The following is an 18,229-nucleotide window of genomic DNA, read 5'->3' on the forward strand; positions in this document are numbered from 1 at the left end:
AAAACTCCCTCAAAACAACCAGGTTGCATATATACATTAATGTACTAGAATGCTTCTCTGTATATTAGATATCCTTAGTGACTGTCAGTCTACATCTTTGCCAGTTCCCTAATGTGACAGTAGTTTGTTAAGACCTGAAACTCAATCTTTTGGGGCAGGAGTTTATTCACCTTTCCCCAAGAGCCCAAGAAACAAAGAATATCAGTTGTTTGTTCTCTTAACTGATTTTTCAGGTAATATCATGGGGATTGTGTTTAATTTTATCCAGTTTTTTAATTTAAAAAATCCCTTTCCGTTTCTTTTTAGATGGTTGAGCAGGAGAAGTCCTCTGGGATTCCCCATGCTTTCTGAGTAATTTCCATATATGTAGGCAGGTGAAGGAGGAGAGTGGCTAACTAAGATATTTGAATTTTGAAAGTCAGCCAAATACAAATAACCACAGGCAAGTGTATATAAATAATGCTATCTTTCTCTTCTGAAATTGATGAGAAAGCAATTGAAAGAGGCATTTTTATGTCTCACTATTTTATTCCTGACATTTTATGTCTGACACATTCTTTTCTAGCCTTTCCTCATCCACTATTACTTCTCTATTGCCTTAGTGTTATACTCATTCTTAAATCTGTAGACATTGTAGTTGTAGGATTGTGAATAAGGAGAATATTGTTATTAAAAATATGGGCCTTTGCTTTAGGGAGAAGTTTGGGGTCTTTAAATGAACTCTCTTGTTTTCTAAATGCAACTCAACCTATTTTATTGCTTCTTTTTAAATCTGGAAACAAGTTATTGTCCATTTTTCTTTTCTCTTGCACTCAGTGTCTGGCCTCCTTCACTGGCTGTCTTCTAGAATCAGAATTCTCTCCCTTCTCACTTCTGCCTTCTGGCTTCCATCACTTCCTTCATATCTCAGCTAAAGCTTTCCCCGCTAGTGGAAGGCTTTCTTAATCCTCCTTAAAATGAATGCCTACTTTCTGAGAAACTCCAGTTAATCTTGTGTTTACTCTCTTTGAAGGTAGGAATTGTTTTGTAAACACTTAACAAATGCTTGCTAATTTGTTTTAACCCTGCCTTGTTCCAGTTATCTTCCTCAGGGTATTCTCTTTTATGTATCCTCCCTTTCAGGGCTAAATTCCTTAAGAAAACTTTCCATACTAGTTAGTTGCTTATAATTCCTTTCTTCCCATTCCTTTCAAAACTCTACAATTTTGTCTTCTGATCTCTTTCTGTTGAAAGAAACTGCTTCTCTAAAGTTAACTTTGATCTTTTAATTGCAATCTAATGACCTGTTAATCATAAATTTTCTTAGGCTTTAAATGAAATAACAAAAGTTAAGTTTCATTTATAAAACTAATTTTTTTTTATTCTCTTGGTTAGATGATCCATTGAAGAGCTCAACCCTGGTAAAAAATTTTGGGGATACTTTATACAGAAAGGACAAAGAATCAAAACTGAGTCAGGCAGCCAAATGAGATTTCATATAGATGACATAGTTCTACAGTATGATCCTGTCATAACTTAAAATATTGGTTTCAAATTCCTATTGATAATATTATCAATGACTCATAAATACTTAGTCCAGAATGATTAAATTGGCTTTTATTAAGATATCTCAATAAAAGGACCATCTCTATAAAGGAAAGAGGGGCACTGAAGGCTAGGTGACACTGGCCATTGTCACAATCCAATTGATACAATCACTTCCAAACTTTTTCCGTGCCCTGCTCAGTATACTAATGAGCACAGGGGAGTGAACAGTAATTTCCTTGAGCATTCACAAAGGAGAAGGGCACAGAACCTAGGTTAGCTCCAAACTAGGTGGGGCAGACCTCATCTAATCTCAGAATTTGATCCAGTTGAGGCTAAGTCTTTTGTTTTACACTCACTTAGCTGCCCATAGACACCAATATAGGCAAACCCCATAGGTAATGTAAATGACCAATTTCTCTTCACATACTTGTGGAAACCAAACACCCCTCATTCCTTACAATAAAAATCCCACTTGGGCTGGAGAGGGAATGTTTACAAATAACTTTGGATTGCTCTCTCCTCATTCAGGATGTCTCTTTTCTTGTGATTTGTTGACCCAGATGAAGGAATTTATTGGTGCTGATCAGGAAGCTGATCAGGTAGCATTGACACAGACCGAGTCATCAATTAGATTCAGGGGACAGGTCTTGACATAGCATATTGACATTTTTACTACGCATAAGAGACAACATTCAGATTTGTAACTGTTGGAGACTGAGAAACCAATTTTGATCAGAAATTAGGATTAAAGAATATCAGACTTAGGCAGGCCTTTGCATCTTTATCCTTCTTGACCTTTGACTATCAACTACCTTCTTCTGTATGTATGCTCTGCCCTCTATTTTAGAACACTCTATTTTAGTTCTTCTATTTATTTATCTGACCACTCCTTAGTCTCATTTGCTGTATTTTCATCTAGGTCATTATTCACTAACTCCAGGAATATCCCAAAGGTCTATCATTTTCTAATCCGCCCCCCCCCCCCCTTCTCCCTTTCAGTTAACTTGTTTGTTAATCATACTGGCTTTCATGAGTTTAATTTTCAGTCATCATCTCTATGCTGATGATTCTCCCATCTATTTTTCCAGTTCAAGCATCTTCCCTGATCTCTATTCTCACATCATCACCTGGTTGTGCATCTTGCCATCTTTAACTGAATTTTTTTATCTAGCTTGATTTTGATTTTGATTTGTCCAAAGCAAAACTCATTTCCCCCCAAACTTTCCCTTATATAAACATCCCTGTTTCTTTTGAAAGTACTGGTGGGGGCGGCTAGGGGTCGTAGTGGATAAAGCACTGGCCCTGGAGTCAGGAGTACCTGGGTTCAAATCTGGTCTCAGACACTTAATAATTACCTAGCTGTGTGGCCTTGGGCAAGCCAGTTAACCCCGTTTGCCTTACAAAAACCTTAAAAAAAAAAGAAACAAAGTACTGGTTATGGACATAGGGGATGTTGTGATTAGAATCAAATTTTGTAGAAGGAAAAATAATTTTGTGCCTGTCTTGTGTAACTCCCTGTTGTTCAAAGTGACTCCATTGTTAAATGTGAATTTGTCCAAATGGGAGGGTCTCAGCTCTTTCCCCTCCTTGAGCTAGCAGACTGGAAAGACCAGCATCTAACTTACCTATTGAAAAAAACTTCAGGCAGCTGCTCGACCACTCCTCAAGTACTTTGTCCAATCTACTAGAGAAACTGGCTCTCTTTTTCACCCTACTTTCACCCTTCAAGGATGGGGATATCTCTCTCTCTCCCTAAGGTAGTGCCACATGCTCCTGGCCTAGACCCAATGGAGAACTATGGGCCCCTATGCCATTTGGCCAGACCGCTTTAGGCTTCCTTTCCCTCTCACATTCAGCTCAGTCAGGTCTCCTGGCCATTTTCCTTTTCTCTTTCTTTTTCCCTCAGGCATCTGGCCTGGTCCTTTACTATTTCATTTGTCTTAGCTACTCACTGACTCTCCAGGAGGAGAAAAGATTTTAATCTATAGGCTTTGTAGGCTTGTATAATAAATCCTGAGTGGTTTTAAAACTCAAGACTATATGTCAATCCTTTGATTTTCAAGACTTCTCAATCTTAAATTGGTGACAATGGTCCTCCAGCAACAGTACCACCATCCAACCCAAATTTAACCTTTTGTGTTGTCCTTGAATTCTCTCTTTTAATTTCTCCGCCCCATCCCTTTATCCAATCTGTTGTCAAACCCAGTAAAGAACCCTTTGCACTATCTGTTACATCCATCCCCATGTCTCTAGTCACATAGTCACCATCCCTGTGCTTTCCCTCATTGCTTACCTGAATTATTTTAATAACTTTCTGGTTGATTTCTTTGCCTCCAACTTCTCCTATCCTATTTTCTCCTCATATACCTATATTATCTTCCTTAAAGAAGGGCTTCGATCATGACATTTATTATGACAATTTATTATTAAGCATTGGATGCCAGTTGCATAATCAATCAGGACTTAGGCTTCCTCAGCTTAGTGCACTCTTCTGAACAGGGGGGGAGACAGATTTTTATGCATTAAAAGAAAAATATTAACAGGATGCAAATCGGGATACAAGATTAGGTAATCTGATTTCTAATTGGGAGGAAGGATTAGGGTCTTTCCAAGTTGGGAGGGAGAGTATGAATAGTGTAATACCCTGAAATCTAAAAAAGAGCTATTTATTTTTTAATCAAAGGAACATGGAAATAATAACTGATCAATATGGGACTAGTTTTCAGATAAGATGTGTTCCTTGAGATATATAATTGCATCAATCTTTTGATCTGCCTGGGTTTCTGATCAGAAGTAAATGAAGGATTGTAAAAGCCCTTTGAACCTATGTCATATGAAGATAGTTTTGCAGGAAATTTGTTTTGGGGGGAATGAGAAGATTAGAGTTAACCTAAAGAAAAAAGGTGGAGTCTGGGAGATGGGGTTTGGGGCCTTTTAAGTATATGAAAGGCTGTCATGTGAAAGATGGATTAGGCTTGTTCTGCTTGGTCCCAAGGATCCAGCATCATGCAGAATTGGAGGGAGAAGGGGTCCTGGGTGGGACTGAGGACCACTTGGATTTTTTTTCCTTATGTATTTCCATATACAAAGAATTCATGCCATATGGACAATGTACAGATAATGAACTTTTTTATGGTATTGAATCTTTTTTTTTTTTTAGATTTTTTTTTTTCAAGGCAATGGGGATAAGTGGCTTGCCCAAGGCCTCATGGCTAGGTAATTATTAAGTGTCTGAGGTCAGATTTGAACCCAGGTATTCCTGACTCCAAGGCTGGTGCTCTATCCACTGCGCCACCTAGCCTCTCTGAATCTTTTTTTTAAGACAATTTATATTCAAGATGAGTCCTGGTACACTACCCACTTCACCATATTCATGTGCATGTGTGTGTAGACAGATTCAAAACCCACTATCTAAAAAGGTGCATTTTTGAAGCCATATTCTGCTTCTGAGAGAGGTAATTCTTTGTTGAATCTATAATTTGTCAACATCAATGCTTAGGTGGTAAAATAGCATTTTTAAGAAGAGCATTAGTTCCAAATGCATTATAGTACCTTGTAGATAATCAAAACCTTAAACAAATGGTTATGCTATTGCTTCTGGGATTCTAGATGTGGTAACTAAAATTAAATGACTCCAGGGCGTCCTCATAGTCAACCCACTGGCCAAATCATATCTTTGCTGAGCCACTAAGAATCAGATGTACTTCTTTTCTCTCCTTTGCTTTAAGTCTACAATAAGTAAGTTTTCTTTAGGGGCAGAAATTTTGTAATGGAAAATATAGTTAAGTATAAATTTCTTATCACAATTCCAAGTCTAACATGAGAATTTTGATTTATTTTAGCATTTTATATAACTACTACTTATGAAAATTTATGAAATTGTAATAAGCTAACCATACAAAACTTAATAAGTTTTTGACTGCCAGAGAGTTGATTTGAAATACTGTTCTTGGACATTCTTCTACAGAAAAAAAAGACTTAAGAAAAAATTTTAAAGTGGCATGTATTCAGCTTGTTATTCAGATACTCTTTAAGTATGAAGCTTAAATGTATGGAAGAATGGATACCAGTGGTTGGGAAATTCATGTGAACCTACAATATTTTTTCAGTCATGAAGCTACCTTCTTTTTAAAAAAAAATTTCCCCTTCCTGATCTTGTTCTCCCAGATTTTGAAGTTTGTTTTTGTAGGTATTCACCTTTTTCTTTAAACAGAGTTTTGTTTGACTAAGGAAAAATGCTGAAATTTAAGTGAACTTGCATTATCTTTTGCCGATTGACAAACAGCAGCAGTTTAGTTGTGTTCTTCATCAGAAAGTAACTTATGTAAGTAATTTAAAAAGCCAAGAATTTAGAGCCATGAAGTAACCACACATAATTAATTATGGAAGAAAGGCAGACACTTGTGCTGGAATTTGTTAACTTTCTTCCAAAACATAAATAACAGTTTCATAGGTGATGCCAGAAAGAAAGAGTATAGCAATAAATAAGAAGAAACAATAGAAGTAAGCATCCTCTTTTTGATGAAAAAAACAACAAAAGAATATTTCCATATACAAAGAACAGAAAGAGAATTACGTTTGAAACTTTATCTTTTATATATAACTTTGCTTCTCTTTGCCTTTTTCTTAACTTAATTCTTCTCTTCCGTATATTTTAAAAATATTTTGCTGACAACTTTTTTTAATGTCACTATCTCCATTCAAAGCAAGTAAAGATTTTTTATGTATTAATAAAGATGGATGTTCCTTTTTATATCTTAAGAAAAATTTATGGTTAGAAAATGTCACATGCTAAGAAATCTTTTGCACTCAATTATAAGACTGATTTATTGGTAGTTTTAACTTCATGATCACATTAAAACAATAGTATTTTTCTTTCAAAATTTAACTAGCATTTAAATTTATTACCTGTTTATAATTTGAGTCTTTTGGGATGTGACTTAAAATAGTTCTGTTTAGAATTAATGTGGTTTTGGATATAAAAAACTCCAGCATCAGTTAATTTTTTTTTTTTAGAAAATGGTATATATTTAATAGTAGAGGCAAAATTCTGATTTGTCACTTACACTTTTAAACACACATATAGTGCTATACATTCCTCTCTAATTGCTTTTTACAATGACAGAAGATGAGAGTATTTCATTTCATGTGTTCCTTTGGCTAGCCCATTGTCTTAATTTGCAATAGTAGTTTTTCACATTCTCAGAGGATTTAAATTAAGGAGGGAATAAGAGACCAATGAAAAATTCCATAGTTCTTATGTTTGCTTTTTAGTGAATGGGAGAAAAGATTTTAAGGTTTAAGCCCTTCACTTCTGATGTTTATATTGTCTTTGGTAAAGAAAATAATCTGTTGTAGATAACAGTATAATTTTGCATGCTTACCTGATTTGGGGAAAGCAGATTTCAAAGATTTCAGAATTTAGAGAGCCATAAGTAGTTATTTGAAGGACATAAAAGTTAAGCATAGATGACACAAAATTGAGGAGAGTTCATGAACATACTAGATGCTGGAGACAGTATTTAGTCAGGTTACAAAACTAGTTTGAATCTGATTAGAGAAAATTTAATTGACACTTAATTACAAAAAATTGCTGTATAGATCTAAATCTGTGGAAACAAGGCTAGAAAACAGCTTTATTTAATAAAGGTCTGGGGTTTTAGGAAACTATAAGCTCAGTACTAGTCAGCAGTATGCTGTGCTACTTGAAAAGCAAATGAGATCTTTGGACCTCATGATTGAGAAGGCAGGGTCCCATTGTACTCTGATTTGATCTGACCTTATCTGGAGTATTGTCTTCTTGTCTGTGAATTACATTTTAGAAGGTCATTGATATTATCAAGAAAGTCCAGAGGAGAGTGACCAGCATGGTATAGGACCTTGAGTCCTTCCCTTGTAAAAATTGTTTAAAAGAACTAGGGAAGTTTAAATGGAGCAGAGAAGACTGGTGTGTGTGTGTGTGTGTGTGTGGTAGTGGAGGGAATAGGGAAGGTGAGGGGGTGATATTCTTGTCCATGTCTATGAAAGATCATTCTTTAGAAGCAGGATTTACATATATTCTTATGAATTCAGGGAGAAGAAATAGGAGAAACAGGTATAAGTTACAAAAAGATTAATTTAGGCTTGACAGCAGGAAAATTTTCCAAACAATTCAAATCTTTGAAAATAGAATAAGTTACTTTGGCTGTAATGGGTTCCCCTAGCATTGGAAGTCTGAGCAGAAGCTAAACAAGTATTTGTTAAGAATTTCATATTAGAGAAATAACAGTACCTTGAGTCACAGGCCATGGGATCCTAGATTCAGTTCAAGAACAAATCTCAGAAGTCATATATTTCAACCTTTTCATTTTACAGATGAAGAACTGAGGCCAAGAGATGTTAATCAAACCGTCCATGGTCACAGAGTTAGTAACTTCTGTGGAAGGATTTGCACCCAGGTTTTCTAAAACTCATTACATTACACTATGCTATCATATTGGTTTTCCTTGCAGTTCTGAAATTCTGTGCAAAACTAAGTTGATGAAGAATATTTGTTGCCTGGGATTCTGTAATTTGACCAGGATCACACAACAAATAAACATTGTTCTGGTTCCTGTGCTACACTGCTACTATGTAAAAAAGTTGTAATTGATAAAAAAAATAAATTTATTTCACACTGTGGTATATAGTTTTGCCAAGTAAAATGTCATAATATTTACATTTTTCTTTAGCATTTCATTATGCCAATATGTTGGCTCTAATAAGGGGACGGCTTCTGATACTTCGTGTGTAAGTACTGGTTACATGTAGCATAGCTTGCAGAATGTGTTCTGGTTCTGGTCTAGATTTATAGGTTCTATCATTTGTTTTCTGCCGAAAACTCAACACTTCACTTAAACAATACTTATTTTATTCAAGTGCTTTCTTCCCCAGAGTAATGTATTGTGCCCTCATGCTGGCTGAGATAGAACATATTTTACTTTTGTTTCCCATCAGTGTCACTTTGAATGAATCAAGTACAAAAATATGTATTGTTTTATTGAAGGATGAGTATTTGATCTTTTCCTCCCTCTCAAGTTACTTCAACTGCTTTACTCAAAAGATCACACAGTTAGAGCTGAAAGGGACCTATAGTCCAAATTACAGAAGAGAACATCTAAGTGCAAACCCCTCATTTTAAAGATGAGGAAACTGAGACCTAGGGAGGTTGTAATTTGCCCAGTCACATAGATAATAGGATTTAGAGGTAGTTGAACTCAGCATCATTAATGCATTTATTTCAGGGAGTTTAGCAGAATGTTTTGTGTGTGTTTACAGTAGTAGCTAATAAAGGAATTGAATGACTACAATTCTTTCAGTTTGCTTCGTTGTTCCATATGTGAATTTCCTTTGAAGTAAATTATCCTTTGTTGCTTCATTGCAATAGAATATAGGACATTTAATTCTGACTTTTGGAAATATAGTACTAATTTTAATAAGCACTCTTAATATGTAGATTTTTGAAATTTTTAGATTTCAAAAGATATTTGATTTCTTACATCCTTTGAATAATCTCTCCTTTAATTTGAAAAATATGAGCACTTTCTACTGTTGTCTTCTGTGCTTTAAAATCTTTCTATATTTTCCTCTCCTACAGTCATGTCTCTAGGGAAGAAGTGTCTTACCTCTTAGTCATCTTAAGTCTTTAATCTTAACACTGTGTTTCTATCCTAAGTCTTTGTTCTGTCAGTCTTACCCTCTTATACATCATTAATTTCTCTCCACACTAGTGTCTTCCTCACTTGCATATAAACATGCTTATATTTCTTCTTTCCTAAAATATACTTCCTTAGGCTTAAAAATTGCTTATTCTAGATTTTAAAAAAAAAAGACTGGGCTCAGATCCTTTCCTGATACTTATTGTCAATTCCTCTAACTGGGGCTCAGTTTGCCCATCTGTAAAAATGAAAAGATTTGACAGATCTTTTCCAGCTTAGAAACTTTAATTCTATGGTCTCCTTGTGCTGTTGTCCCATTTATCATCTTTTCTTTTTTTTTCCTTTTAGGTTTTTTTTTTTTGGCAAGGCAATGGGGTTAAGTGGCTTGCCCAAGGCCACACAGCTAGGTAATTATTAAGTGTCTGAGGTTAGATTTGAACTCAGGTACTCCTGACTCCAGGACCAGTGCTCTAATCACTGTGCCACCTAACAGCCCCATTTATCATCTTTTCACTGAGAAAATTCCTTGAAATATAACTTGACCTTTCTACCACCACTTCTAAGTAATTGATTTCTTCTTCTGTCTCTTTCCACTTCTTTATTGAACCTCTCCATCTCAAAACTTAGCTTCCCAAAAGATGAATCATAGTGCCTTATCAATCCTCATCCATTGCTTGGATAGCTATCTTAGATACTCTGACTTTGTAATCTTTCATTTCTCCTTCTTTTCTGATCACTTGCTTTAAGTTCTCTTTCTTCTAAATCAGAGGTTCTTAACCTTTTTTATGTCATGGCCTACTTTGGCACTTTATTAAAAATTCTGGCCCCCTTGTCACAATGATATTTTTTTGCTTACATTCATGATTGAGCAAAATAATAAATTTCAGTTAGAGATTTGTAGAAAAAAATATTTTCCCCCCCAGTAAAATTCACAGGTATCCCTGTGATCTACCCACAAACCCCACAGGAGTTTTTTGTACCCCAGGTTAAGAACTTCTGTTCTGAATGTAGGTAGATCCTCAGGATTCTTTTCTTGGTCTTTCCTCTTTCGTCATTTTCTCCTTCTCTTTCTGTTCACTAGCATATTATTCATATGCACTGTCAGATGGTTAATAAGCATTTATTAAACTCTTATGTGCTAAATTCTGAGAATATAGAGATCAGCAAAAACAGTCTATATTCTCAAGAAATTCACTTTGTAGTGAGAGAGACAGCACATTGTAAACAATTAGGTGCCTACTATATACATATGCACACCTGGAGTAAATAGAATATCATCTGTGGGGAGAAAAGTATTAACATTTGGGAGACTAAAGTTTGGGGCTAGACAAGTAGGAGAAAGGCCTTCTGCAGAAGGTAGGATTTGAACGGAGTCTTAGAGGAAGCCAGGGAAACTAGTAAGTGGAAATGAGAAGAGAATATTACAATCATAGTAACAGCCAGTATAAAGGTAAGGAATTGGAAGATGGAGATCAAATTCCCTAAGAGAGGAATAGCAGGTAGCCCAATTTAGCTGTGGAAGGAAATCAAATGCAGGAATATTGGAAGTTTGGGAAGGGGCCAGGGAATGAGGTTTAATTCAGTAAGCCAATGTGTCACCCTGAAGTAAAATAAAAGCCATTAAGCCATATATAAGAGTACCTGTAGATCCCATATTGACTTAGAAAACTACATTTTGATATTATGTTCTGTTGTATTTTTATTTATTTTGTTTACTTTTTTAATTGCGTTTTAATCTTTTCAGGGCCACACTTAGTAGTAGTTGTCAGTCCATGTCTGACACTTCTTTTGTAGATAGAGTCCAGGATGTCTGTCTCTCTGTCACAACATCCTTCTCCCTCTCCCCTTCCTCACCAACTTCACCCCATTATCACAATTTTGTTTCTTGAATCTTACACAGTTAACTCAAATCTATATTTCTAGACAAATATGTCTCTTGATCTCTATATCTAAATTTCCAATTGCTTTATAGATGTCTTTACCTAATATATATCTCCCTGGTTTCTCAAATTCAGCATGTCTAGAATGGAGCTCATTATGGTTTTTATCCTGACTTTTCTGTTTCTATTTAATGATACTATTTGCTTCTAAGACTTGAAGCCCTTTTGTCTCTAGCTCGGCAGTCTCCCACAGGCTTATTCCTCTCTTGTTTCTATTGCTGCTATATAGCATGTACTTTGTAACTTGTTTGCTATTCTAATACCTCCTAATCAGCCATTTTTCCCCTTTTCTTCCTTTCCCATGCCCAACTCCTTTAGTAGCCAGAGGAGTCTTCCAACTGCATGATAAAATCCAGACTTGAGGCCTTGGCACCTTTCAAGTCCTCTGCAGTTGACCTCAGCCAGATAGAATAATGAAGACCACATTATATACCACTGTGTGCGACTCCATGAATTATTAGTTAATAAACATTTATTAATCCCTCATGTGCCAAGAACAGTGTTCTATGTACTGGGTATACAGAGAAAGGCACAAAAGATTCCCTGTCCTCATGGAGCTTGAGTCACTAACTTTTCTGGCCATTAGTTTTTTCCATCTGAAAGATGTGAGATTTGGATGAGGTGATCTTAAGGGTTTCCTATAACTATAGCCTTGAATGACCTTGCTGCTGCCATCAGCCACTTTTTCTTTTCATTAATTCTTGCCCTATATTCAGAATTGGGGGCAGCTAGGTGGGGCAGTGGGATAGAGCACTGACCCTGGAGTCAGTAGTACCAGAGTTCAAATTCGACCTCAGACACTTAATATACCTAGCTCAGACACTTAAATACCTAGCTGTGTAACCTTGGGCAAGTCACTTAGCCCCATTGCCTTGCAAAAAATCTACATTCAGAACTGTCTGAATGAACTCTGTCTCAAAGTGTGTCTTGTGCTTTATTTTTCTTTTCTGTCTGGATTTCGTCTTCAAAACCTACTATGATACTCCAAATCATAATTTAAAAGCTTTGTTCTTACTCTGCTCATAAGATCTTTAGATTCCCTATTGCTTATTTTTTAAATTTTTATTTAAGGCAATGGGGTTAAGTGACTTGCCCAAGGTCACCCAGCTAGGCAATTAAGTGTCTGAGGCCAGATTTGAACTCAGTTCCTCCTGTCTCCAGGACTGGTGCTCTATCCAGTGTGCCACCTAAATGCCCCTCCCTTTTGCTTATTGAGTAAAATTCAGACATTCTCCTGTTGAATTTGATTCTGTATATATACTTTCATACTTCTCATATCACTGTTCTTCCATATACTCTATACTAGAAGTGCCAAACTTGTTCCTACCCTAACTACTGAGTGCTGTCAAACCAGATTAAAATGTAAATGAGAAATTTTATTTAATGAAATGCAACTTCAACACAGTATAGACAGTATTAATTTGTAGTTTTCTAAGATAATATGCTTCCACCATATCATTCAATCATATTATCCATATGATCCAACAGGGATCAGTTTTTATTTGAGTTTGATATGACTGCCCTATACTGCTGGTCAAACTATTTTGTGCAGAATGACCTTTTGTCGAATTCCTATACCTCATTTAAAGTCATTGTACCTTTTCCATGAAAGCTTATATTCACTAGTTAGAAATGATCTTTCCCTTCATGCCTCACATAGTGCTCTATGTTGGGGTTTTTTTTGGCTTTTATTGTTTTGGCAAGGCAATGGAGTTAAGTTTCAGTGACTTGCTCAAGGTCACATAGTTAGGTAAATTATTAAGTGTCTGAGGCCTGATTTTAACTCCGATAATTCTGACTCCAGAACTGGTGCTCTCTCCATTGTGCCAGCTAACTGTCCCTGTGTGCCATGTTTTACCTTTCTAATGTTCTTACATGTTTTACAAATTAGTCAACAGGTTAGATACTATATTATATGTTAGGAATAGTTGCTCTCAGAGAACTTACTCCATTCTTCTTCCAGTGGTAAGCTTGAATTGAAATTTCTTTCTGATTAGCCCAATCAGGAGCAAAATGTTTTACATTTTCCTATACTTTCTCTTAGGGTCATAGATTTTATGGTTATAAAACATTTTAAGATTTACAAAGCACTTTATATGTATTATCTCTTTGGCTCTTTGTAGCATCACTTAGAAGTAGGTAGCACAGGTATTTTTCCCATTTTACAGATAAAGAAACTGAAGGTCACATTTACCCATCATCACACTGTAAGTGGTGAAGCTATGATTTAAACTCAGATCTCTTTCTTTGAAATCATTATTCTTTGTCCTTTGTATCATATTGCTTTCTCACTTTTGGTTCCATCTACACTTTCCAAGTTTATTTTCATATATTGTTACCCAATCTTGAGACCAACTTTTTTTATACTAAGTCTTAGAGACTATAGGTTACTTAGTATTTGTAGATGCCTAAAAATAGTTTATGGGCTACTAGAGAACCTCACCCAGTGAGCTCAGCTTGGATAGTATTATATTTATTTGTATTCATTTCTTGTTGTGTGCTGCATGCTGGAGTCCTTCACAGTAACACATCCTAGGCACATTTAATTCCAAAATCAGGCAGTAGCTGTTCTAGAGAGGAGAAATTAGAGAAATTGAAAATTTTTTTTACCCTGCATTTATACAGACTTTTAAGCCCTTTTTTGATAAACACAGTTATAGTCCCTCTTTTAAAGCACAAAGTGCTTTGTTTAGAATTTAAATTCAGTAAACATTTATTGAGTGCTTTCTCTATGCAAAGCACAATGCTAGGTCCTGGAACTAAAAAAAATCCCCCCAAAAAGAGAATGTCAGTGATTAAGAGAGCAAATTCTTAGAAAATGAGGGAGATGGTATCAAAGATATAAAAAGAATCATTTAAAAAGAATCATTTATTTTTTTTTCTTTCACTCATTCCATCAGTATTGGGAACAAGTAAAGAGAGAATAAGAAATGATAAATAGAAACTTAGGAATGGAATAAGAAAGAGAATGGCAATGACTGGAAGAAGGAAATAGGAGAAGATGTGAAAAAGAAGAGAAAGTTTGGAAATAACCATGTGGAAAGATTCAGAGAAGCATAAAAGAATTACTATGTTGCACCTAGAGTCTAATTAAATATAGATGTGTATTTATAATGAACCTGGTTGTCACAGTTTCTTTAGCAGCATTCACTATGGAATGAAAAAAAGGTGAATTTATAAGGATAAACCAAGGTTGGAATTTGACAAAGTGACTGATAAAAGAACAAGAGAGCAGGATACTCAAGAGTAGCAGATAATTTGATAAACCATGAGATAAAAATAAAGGGAAGGAAATGAGATCAAGACAGAAATGATATATTTGGAGAACAGGGAGGTGGTAGCTGAACTGGTGATTGTGTTGAAAGTAAAAGTCAAGAAAAGTGAGACAGAAGTCTCAAGAATTCAAAAATAGCAATGTGGTGAGTTGAGGATCAGTAAAATAGAGGTGATTATAAAGGTTATGGGAGTTGAATTTGATGCGAATTGAATTACTGAGAACTGAATATTTGAAAGTAAGTCTGTATGTGAAATTAAAGTCTCTAGATATGAAGCAAGGGTTAAAGGAGAAAGGAAAGCCTTGGTCCAAGATGATGAAATCCTTCTTAAAGGAAAGAAAGTGATCCAGGAGATTGAAGTAGCAAATGATAAAGGTAGAAAAAGTGTTTGAGGTGGAACCTCCGTATCTGAGAGATAGCAGCAGTGGGGCACAATCTAGAAATCAGAATGAGGAGCAAGAAGTCCACTTCCTTCCTGGACCAGTGATTTATGAAACACATAAAGATGTGTTTTCTTAGAGAATTAATATTAATTAGTGTCCAAGTCTAGAAATTCTTATTTTTCCTTAAGTTCCAAACATTTACATATCTTTTGTGATAAGCAAAAAAAGCTCTTAAAATATTGGTATGAAAGAGAAGTATCCCTAGCAGCATGGTTTGTGCCTTTATTTGCTGGAAATTGAGAATTGAGGTTAAAGATGGGGTGGCATCTTTATCTTATTTGCAAATTCTAATTTTATTTTTCTTTTTATTTTTCAGGGAATATCTTGGTAAACAACTACAGTCAGAACAACCTCAATCAGCTACTGCAAGAAGTTGAAGAGTGATGTCTGTTTAAAAACTTTCCAACTCTTCTTACAGTGGCGTAACTGGAGTGAGAATCTTAATAACTTAGATTCAAGAGTAAATGATTTTATTTGTAATATTCATCTCTTGCTATGCAGATATTTCTTCTCCCCAGGTTTTTTCCCCTTCCTATGCTGTCTCCTAGTGAAAGTGATTATCTGTTGTTTAGTTTGTATCATTTGAATAATTTTAACAGTTGCCCTTTCCCCTATCTGCAAAAATACAGCTGTTAACATGTATTACCTTTGTTTTCTATATTTATTGTTGTCTTGAAATGAACATAGCTATTAAAAGATATACATTCCAGAGTATTATTGTCAAAACATGATCTTCAGATATTTTTCTCTTTTCTGAATTTTCAGAAATTGAATGTTTCAAATATTCTCCTTGCACTTTAGAGTCACTATTCTCCCAAAGTGGATATTTAAAAAGTTATTATAAGTAGTTAGTGCAAAGAAAATTTTCATCTCTTTTAGGCTTCAGAAATGGATGAGTTCAACAAAAGGAAGAGGACGTTCCTGAAATAGTGAATAAATGATCTGAGCATTCTCCATGGAATAAAGAGGTGACAGAGGAAGTTTGGACAGTACAGAGAATAGTCCAATTTTGGGTGAAGCATATACTCTGTAACTGAGAGTAATATGAGGTGACTAGAAAAACTGGGTGACTCCTGATTGCAGGAAGTAATAGTGGTTTTAGAAGGAAAATTGCATTATTAAAGTGGTGGTGTGTTAGGAACATTCATTTGGCAAACTCAAGGAATCTGGAGGTAGGGTGACATTGGAAGGTTGTTGCCTAAAACAAAAAAGACCAGAAATTGAGTCTAGATGGAGGAACTTGAAAGGATGAAAATAAGATTGTCAATAGAAAAACAATTCTCATTTGAGCTACACAATAGTACAGAGAAGTGAATGCTACAGTTTTAGTATTCTCAGTTTACAGATGAAAGAATTTGGACTTAGAGAATTTAAATGATTTGGCCATGGTCCCCCCAGCTAGTAAAGTATGAGACCTTCTCCTTCAAGTTGAGCAATCTTTCTACTTAGACTTTATTTATACAGCAGTGACTCACAATGAGCATATGTGGTCTGGATTCTAGAAAAATACTTTTTCCTTAGAGCTGGGGAGAAGCCTGGACCTGTGATTTCAGTGACAAAGGTAACACCTACCAGTGCACATTGACACTCTCCAGGACATGAGAAGTATTTTACTCAAGGTTACACAGTCACTTTAGGTGAGGGAACAGGACTTGACCTAAAATCTTCCTCGCTTTAAGATCTTTTCTTTCTCCACCACACTAAAGGTTATTTCTTAAGCTGAAGCAAATATTTTTAATTGTACTTGTTTAATTATGAATTTAATGAACAATTCCTACCCCCACCCCTACCCCCAAAAGTCACTTCCATATGCAAAATAGATCAGAAAGAGGATATTTGAAGCTATGAGTCTTTATTCATGCTGCTTGCTTTAAAAAAAAAAGTATATAATAAATTCAACATGTTACTTTCAAAGCAATCCTGTTTGTTTTATTTCTGTGCATTTTAAAAAATGTTTCAGTGACCCTCTATCTTTTTTTGGGGGAAAGGCTAAAACTATTATTAGCTTCCTTCTAGATAATCCATCCCATTCTTCCCCTTCCTCCACCAAAGCAAAAAAACAAAAACCAAACAAGAAATCCACAATCCTTAACAGTATATAGTGTTTAAAAATCAAGTTCACACACATTCCATGGCCAGAATTGTGAGTCACATTCTTTATCAGTCCTCTGCATATGTCATCTCTTTGATTAGAGTTTTTGTCTGAATAGATGCTATAGTTTATCAGTAGACTTTTGGTTATTTATTCGTCATTCTTTTTATTATAAAATTCATTTAAAAATTTTGAGGGCGGCTAGGTGGCGCAGTGGGATAGAGCACCGGCCCTGGAGTCAGGAGGACCAGAGTTCAAATCCGGCTTCAGACACGTAATAATTACCTAGCTGTATGGCCTTGGGCAAGTCACTTAACCCCATTTGCCTTGCAAAAAACTAAAAAACAAAAAAACAAACAAAAATTTTTGAGTTCTAAGTACACTCCCTCTCTCTAGCCCAAGACCCCCAGCCTTCAGTAAGGTAAACAATATGATGCCCATTATGCATGTGAAGTCATGCAAAACAAGTTTTTATATTTATTTTTTAATACATTTAAAATTAGTTTAGTTTACCTCTTTCATTGTTATCATATACTCTTTGCTATCATTTGTTTCCTCTCTTGTCTTCCTTTTGTTTCCTTACTCTATAAGATTTTTTTAAACAGAATTGTTACTTTATAAATTTTTCTCCTTCCATTCATTTCAGTATGGATCAGTTTAAACTACTCCTTTCATGCTTCTATGAAACCATTCCTTTCATCATTTCTTATTACTTGTTACAATTCTTTATTATAATAATATTCTCTTAATTTCATGTTGTATTTCATTGTTTAACCATTTGCTGACTTTGCTGTTCTCTTTCCTTGTCTCTTCCTTTCCAGTTCTTTGTTTCAACAAAAACTGGTATAAATATTTTTGTGTTCATGTATCATCTTCTTTCTTTGATTTCTTTTGGATTGAGTCCTAGAATTGTTATTGGTAAGTCAAAAAACATGTACAATTCAGTGACTTTTGGACCATACTTACTAATTGCTTTCTAAAATGGATTGATCAGCTTACAGCTCCACCCATAATAGATTTCTGCAATTCTTCCATTTGTTACTTTCCTTTGTAAATGTGAAGGGTGTGAAATAGAACCTTAGAGCTGGTTTAATTTGCGTTAATTTACTTAATTATCAAATAATTATTGACAATTTTGGAGCATTTTTTTTAATATTGTAGCTTGAATTTCTTCCTTTGACAACTGCCTGTCTATATCCTTTTGCCATTTTTCTATTGAAAATCACTATCATTCTTAAATATTTCAATTAGTTCCTTAGATAGGATGGTTCAAAAG

At 35.1% G+C, this 18,229-nt stretch overlaps 1 protein-coding gene across 4 annotated transcripts in view; it reads left to right on the forward strand.

Annotated features, from left to right (window-relative positions):
* The window catches only part of ATP6V1H (ATPase H+ transporting V1 subunit H), a 132,942-nt gene extending 115,928 nt beyond the window's left edge, over window positions 1-17,014 (forward strand). For 3 of the 4 annotated variants that reach the window (XM_074203694.1, XM_074203693.1, XM_074203695.1), the window contains one exon: window positions 15,178-15,503. In XM_074203694.1, coding sequence (XP_074059795.1) covers window positions 15,178-15,238 — 61 coding nt within the window. In that variant the 3' untranslated portion in view covers window positions 15,239-15,503. Of the gene's footprint in view, window positions 1-15,177; window positions 15,504-15,740 lie in introns of those variants that run through there. The other variant, XR_012471945.1, reaches the window with a different exon arrangement.
* The last annotated feature ends 1,215 nt before the right edge of the window (window positions 17,015-18,229 follow it).

This window comes from Macrotis lagotis, chromosome X (assembly GCF_037893015.1).
Source record: "Macrotis lagotis isolate mMagLag1 chromosome X, bilby.v1.9.chrom.fasta, whole genome shotgun sequence".
In the NCBI taxonomy this organism is placed as follows: Eukaryota; Metazoa; Chordata; class Mammalia; order Peramelemorphia; family Peramelidae; genus Macrotis; species Macrotis lagotis.